The sequence below is a fragment of the Hipposideros armiger genome, unplaced genomic scaffold (genome assembly GCF_001890085.2).
Source record: "Hipposideros armiger isolate ML-2016 unplaced genomic scaffold, ASM189008v1 scaffold_130, whole genome shotgun sequence".
Taxonomy (NCBI): Eukaryota; Metazoa; Chordata; class Mammalia; order Chiroptera; family Hipposideridae; genus Hipposideros; species Hipposideros armiger.
In genome coordinates, this window is record NW_017731480.1 from 801948 (window position 1) to 808976 (window position 7029).

Below are 7029 nucleotides of genomic sequence, written 5' to 3' on the forward strand. Positions count from 1 at the left end.
CCTCTTTTTATTTTTTAATTTATCTGTGCACATGCATCATAAATTTGTTTAATGTAAAACAAACAAATCCTTGACAAGGGTCTAACAGTTTTCAACATCTGTGCAGATAAATGTAATTTATTCCTAAAGAAGAAAAAGCAGTTTAGAGCATGCCATGAAAACTGCTTTCAATAACAGTTTTGTGTAAGGCGTGTGTCTGTGTGTTTGTGTGTGTGGATGCAGACAAGAGCAGTGGTTTCAAATCATTCTGTTTCACTCACAAAAGCTGCATGATGCATTTTACACTGAAACAGAAGTTTGTCTGATACCACCTTATCATTTAATTCTCTCTCTCTCTCTCTCTCTCTCTCTCTCTCTCTCTCTCTCCCTCTCTCTCTCTCTTTTGTTTAATGCAACCCTCAGCAGAGTCAAAATCCACATGTTCAGACCTGACATGCTTGTCTCCTTCAAAACGAAAAGCAAGAGGCAGACTTTTGCAAACCTTCTTAGGTACAAAATGAACAAAGTACTAATGGCATATTTAGTCTTTTGAAAGAATTGAGCAATGTATACATAACTTACATGTGTTTATAAAAATGTACATTTTTTATTAACATTTCCAAGTTCACCAGTTCAACATTATAAAAGTCATGATGTTTTGTCAATACGGGGCTGGGGGGGAGGGCAACTATTTTACTAAATACATTTTTGAATATAGATTAATCTTTAACTTTCCCAAAGATAGGTTTATAATGAATTTATTGATGTTTTGCTTCAGATTGAAATTTGATTTGCAGCATAAAAAGTGAATAAATGAAAGTGAACAAATACAAACTCTCCTTTATTTTGCTTATTGAAAATTGCCCTAGGTTTATTTCCGGTACACTTCATTCATTCAAAGCTGAACATTTCGAATGCCTACATTATTTGAGTGTGATATAATTATGTGGTATAAAAACGCAGATAAAAAGCAGAGTACAGAATGTGCTTTAAAAAATTTTACTCATAAAAATACTATCAAACATACTGACAACTAGCCATGTTTAAAAATAAAGTATTGTCAAAGCTGGCACCGAGCTTCAATCATCTCCCCTCAGCTCCCCAATCCAATGAAGGAGTGTGCTTTCCAGGCACAATGTTAACTAATACTTTCAAATGAGATAAATGGAAAAGGTTTGGTGTTCAAATAAGTATAAAAAGAGGAAATTCTCATCAAGTATATTTTTCAGCTTGGCTTGATGCCATCGAAGTCAGGAAACCATAAAGACTGGTCAAAACACGCACCGGCTACACCTAAGGGTTACTGGAGCCCTGCAGGTGAGGGGGGAAATTTCGTCTTAGGCTTTATGTCTTCAGCTTTGCTGGGATGGTGCTAGATGATTGCATGACGGTAATGCAACGCTGGGTATCTGTGAGTGTCCATAAAGGGAAAGGGGGAGGGAGAGAAAAATGAATGGAGGCTTAGGAAAAAAATAATAATAAGAGGGTGATTCGGTAACTGGGAGGAGAATTGAAAAATCACACCTTTCAGTCTCCACATTTTTTCTTTTGTTCAGTATTCAAGGAGAAACCATCCGGAAGGAAGAAAGATTATGACTATCTATAAACTAACTGTTTGACAGAGACAGAAATGCTGATAATGAGTGGGTTGTGTCTGTAGTTCTTGGCTGTTCACATCAGCAAGGATGAAGGAAAACAGAAACTCTTGATATGTTTGTCTAAAGAGGTAGTGGTGTGACCACGGGCAGCAAGAGTTCAGCTGGAGTTCAGGGCAGATGTTGCCAGGAGTTGACGCTGCAGGAAAGTAAAATTGCTTCCGGATTCACCTTTTCCTCCCAGCGTCTCTTCCAGGATCATCAGGGTCAAGCCACGCTATGGCATAAGGTGACGATGTCTGTGGGGAAGCAGGCTTTGAGCAGGATGCCCCTCTCCCGGTTACAGTCCAGCTCCTGGATAAATCCATACCAATAGATGACGAGGCCTGGACCAAATCTGCAAAAAACAACAGAAAATAACATGCACATATCGGATCAACATTGTTCCAAAAAAGGTAATCTTGGAAGCACCGATAAGATGATTAAAGGACGTTATTGCACAACATTTTTATTTTGCTGGTTGTAATTATGACTGAAAGTAGCTGAACTTATACCAAAGAGCGTATTTAATACAAGTATTACTTACTGTCGTGGGCAGATTTATTACCTTTCTTTCCAGGAACCTGAAGTATTTCAGATATAGACACCACCCTAATTATCTTACCGTAAAGTGTTAGGAGCTTGGGCTGATGTGACTGTTTAGCTGATGGAAAATAAAACCAGGGATGAAACAGTGATGAGCTGGGGGAAGCACCAGGCTTGGGATTTTAGTCTCCAGACATTAGAAGTACTCTTTTAAAAACAAAACTCAGCCACTTTCAACTGAGGAAAAGGAAGAATGTTTGAAAAATAATTTTAAAAATGACAATACAAATTGGTAACTACAATATGGCCTCGGGATAGAAAAGATGGTCTGGGGATCATAGGGAATAATGTTGTAAATATTTTTTAGGGGGCCAGATGGACTCTTGTCTTGTTAGGGAGACCACTTCATAGACGGTGTAGAGGCCTGACCACCGCACTGTATTTCTGAAGCTCATGTTGAATAATATTATATGTCACCTATAATTATATATTCATATAGTTATGGGATGTGGAGTAGAGAGTAGGAATGGAGTCAATGGAATTGTAATAGATAAGTATGATATCGGGGGTGGGAGGGCAGTGGATGGGGGCGAGGGGTTGTCACTTTGTGAGGGGTAAAAAGGATAATTATTGCATTGTTCTGTACAACTGAAACTAATAATAATAAAAAATTTAAAAAAAATGGAACAGCTCAGGGTCCTCTTCGGGCTATATTCTGTTCGTGTACCAATAGGGTCAGAAGTCCCTTCTGTCACCCATTCTTCCCGTCTTAAAAAAAAAAAAATCCATAGGACAATGAAGATCCCTCCTAGAGACATTCTCCCTGACCCTTCATTCTCTGCATTACAACCACTCTAAGTACAAACACTACATGAAGTTTGGTTGTAGATTCTCATCATGAAAACAAGGAATAATGTCCCATAGACCTGTGACAAAGTATAGGCAGATGCAGTCTTAAAACCTCAATATTTCTAAATTGGGCCTCTGAATTGTCTCCAATTTGGTTAGCAGCAGACTCAGGAAGTTGCCCCATAGTTGACTGCACCCATCAGGAAGTTGAGACCTCTAGGCTGGGTTCATAAAGATGTAATCACTATCAATCACTGTGCACACAGAGATGTTTTGCACATCAGTTTCACGTTTTTCCTACTGAGAGTACTTAATTAAAGGGCAGCACTACTTTTGGTGTCGTGTTGCAGGAATTTTACAGTGAAATCATAAATTATGAATGTTGGGTTAGTAAAAGGATGTCTAAAAACAGAACTGCTTTCTGTATTCTGACATTACAGCAGGCTGAACCACGCTAGGCCACAAAGCTTTTTTTCTTCCATGATTTATGATATGCTGTAGTGTATTTGCCAAAACTAACAGTACAGGATGGGCTGCGAGATACTGTATGCACAGGAACAAGTTCAACTGGGTGTCAATGAGTGGTTTATTCGGGGATTCACATCAGTAAGGTAGCCAAGTTGGATGCAAGATTAATGAAAACTTTTTGCATCCCCTTCATGCAAGGACAAAGTCACGAGATGGCAACTCATCAGCTCAACTTGCTCTAGGGGACACAGGGGCTGTGCATGGATGAGACGCCGTGGAGCACCAGGCCCTGTGACATTTTCCTGAATTCAGGGATGGCAGCAGATACTCTTCTCTTTTCAGTATCTCTGAGGAGCTTTCCTGTAAGGTCAGAAGGATCAGGTTACGTCGGTACCGATTGTGTGGGCTCTAGCACTGAAATGCACACCAGTTGCCGCTCACACCTCAAGAAGAACTTGCTTCCATTTCACCGAGGGTTCCTGAGTCACCTTTTAATCACAAACAATTGTCTGCAACTGGAACATAGATATTTGGTATCTTTATTTTACAAAAAGCTCTGTGATTATTCTCACATGGTCTCAAGTTTGTCAAAACAAGTCTGGGAAGAGCAGAAAGATCTGCAATTCTGGGGACCAGGTCTGAGACGCCTCAAAGCTTCCCATCAACAAAGCAGCCCTGAGTCACAGCCCTGACGGATGTTAAGTAACACTGAGCTCTTCACATTCCTCCATTGTATTAGGCAGCCATTCTGGAGACCATAATGTCCTTTAGAAAGGCACTGATATTTTTACAAAAGGAGAAAAAATATGGGATCGAAACAGTCCTGGAAAAGAACAAAGGAATATATAGGGGTCATAAACAACAAGCCCAGTGTTTTAAAGATTTAATAAAACAAAAACACATATTACCAGCACTGAGAGAGCAGGAGCAGCCGGGACTTTCCCTGAGCAGCTAAATCATATGCCAAAGGACACGCAGCATGACAGCTCTTTACGAAAACGGCATTTTCTGGGCAGAAAAGCCAGGCTGGGGAACACCTCAATGACCAAGAAAATGGACTTGTTTCACTTGTGAGGCAACAAAAGATGAAATCTGCAACTCGAAAAGGTTTTTGCAAGATTGTGAGTCTGAACATTTTGTGCAGGGGTCCCTGACCAGGACTCCCTGAAAGTAGTAACATGGGTCTGTGAGCTGGGTTCAGTACATACAACTAGTGTGACTCATAACAAGGCTCGGCCATGGATCTACGTGTTTGGTTGTTAGCTTTTAGATAGAATTACATTAACGTAGGTACTACTAGCTCTCTCATGCGGTTCTGAAGCTCTGATTGGAAATATGTGCTTCATTAATTAAAAACGAGGAAAGACAGCTTCCTCTTGTACATGGAAATTGGTAGACAGAGGCTTTCAAATTACGTGGTCTTTGAGTGACAAAAAATAATAGGAAGTTTAGCGGGTGACAAGTTGGGAAGCTTCACAGCAGGACAAGATCTGGCTTTGTTCCTGATACCTCCTTGAGTGCATTTCTGAGCTTTCTCTAAGATATCAGGATCCAGAGATTATCAGATGCTGGCAAGGTAACCTTTCAGCAGCTGAACTGTTTATGAAGAGGCTGACCACACTGAGCAACTTTATACCATCAATTCCTTGGTTATCGGAACTAACAGAAAGGGACATTTTGGTTGACAGCTCGAAAAACCAAGCAAGCCAATGCTAGCATTTTTTCTAAAAAGGTATCAAACAGGGAGAAAAGAGGACCTATGAAATTTTTAGGGAGGTCAAGTACATGCCTGTGGGTTCAGTGAGTTCACCTTTTTTGATGCTTATTCCCATTTATTATGGCACTACTGGACGAGAATGAGATCATTGGGAAGGCAAACATAACCTTTGTGACCAATAAAAATCAAAGAGACTATTAACAATGTTTAAAAGAAAACAGAGTCCCTGGGTCTGAGGGAACGTGCAAAGCAGAGGTTTGGGCTGCTACTGGGATTGTAGCCCTCCCCACCAGCCTGGGGACACGCAGTAATGGGATGTCTATGGATATCTGAATTGATTCTGTAAACACATTTCAAGGTTGACTATAACTTTAATGTTACTATACTCATGGTCAAGTAATAAGATCAAAGACTCCAAATGAATTTTAAAAACTCCTGGGGAGCAGACACTGAAATGGCAGTGACTTTTGAACAAGTAATTTTGCCTGCAAATAAAATACCACCAAATTAGCAAAAATAACAAATACCTCTTGAAAAAAATGGGAGGTGGAAGTCAAGAGCCATGATAGACCTTGAGGGTACGAAAGATGAAGTTTCTCATAAGTAACGACAACCTTGTAAATGTACTTGAAATGTGTTTCTCTGGTTTCCTTCCATTTTAGAGTATTTAGAGAAATTAAATAGGAGACTGTGGAATGAAAGCTGGGTACCCTTTTGTGGTTTCTGTGCAGGGATTATCTCTCTGTTTCACTATTCGTCTCTTTGCTATATTGTGGCTCTGTGGGGGGCCAACCCATCTTTTATTTATACTGATGTCCTCCATGCCTAGCATGGGGTGCCTGGTACATGGCGGATACCCTCAAGGACAAGGCGAAGGACATGGAGTTAGTGATAGCCGACAGCTTTGTACTGGTGACTGAATCAGTGGCCTTCCAGAGACAGGCATGCTGGGAAGACTCAGTCATTGCTATGGGTTGGCATCTTTATGAGTGACCAAGATGAGAACACNTTGAGATGGGGAAAGGAGTCTACGAAGTCACCTTAAATATCAGTGCTGGATTAGCGCTGCTCTGAGCTGGTCCCCTGCCATGCTTCAAATGGGGTCTCTTATTTGTTGGTGAGAACAGATGCTTGGCAAGTCTATATATGCCAGAGAGAACATCATTTAGTTTTACATTTTACACACACGCCTGCTTTCTGGGTTGGCATAATTCATTAGCACAGTTTGCAGAGAGCTCCATAAAACAAGAGCTGGCTTTAATGTTCATGTTCTAATGACGACAGTAATAAAAAAAAAAGTTGTCATGCCATGCCTACATTCCAGGGCTTATACTGATGTTGATACCGTCTAAACTAAAAAACAAACAAACAAACAAGGAAACAAACAACACACATAGACATAGCACAGATATTTACTTCTATCATAAAAGAACAAGAACAAGAAGGTTCTAAGCTTCTAATTTAGGGAACATTCCCCTCTTCCCCCCACATCCCTCCAACTAACAAGTAGTAGATACCATAATCACATTAATTCTTATGTGGGAAAAAGCTTAGTTCTGTGTAACTTGTAACTTTATCATAGTATGGACAATTTATTGCTGGTTTCTTTCCCACTGTTAAGAGCCAATTTTAAAACCTTGTTCATAAAAGGAGGTGGGGCTTTTGGCGGAGAACACCAACACCGTCTCATCACACATTATGTCAGGGCCCCAGGTAGGAGAATGACTACGAAATGCAAGCACCTCTTTTTATTTTTTAATTTATCTGTGCACATGCATCATAAATTTGTTTAATGTAAAACAAACAAATCCTTGACAAGGGTCTAACAGTTTTCAA

The 7029-nt window shown here is 40.1% G+C and overlaps 1 protein-coding gene across 3 annotated transcripts in view; it reads right to left on the reverse strand.

Moving 5' to 3' along the window:
• Positions 1-328: 328 nt before the first annotated feature.
• The window catches only part of CDIN1 (CDAN1 interacting nuclease 1), a 245025-nt gene continuing 238324 nt past the window's right edge, over positions 329-7029 (reverse strand). For all 3 annotated transcript variants that reach the window (XM_019649177.1, XM_019649175.1, XM_019649180.1), the window contains one exon: positions 329-1971. In XM_019649177.1, coding sequence (XP_019504722.1) covers positions 1842-1971 — 130 coding nt within the window. In that variant the 3' untranslated portion in view covers positions 329-1841. The remainder of the gene's footprint in view (positions 1972-7029) is intronic.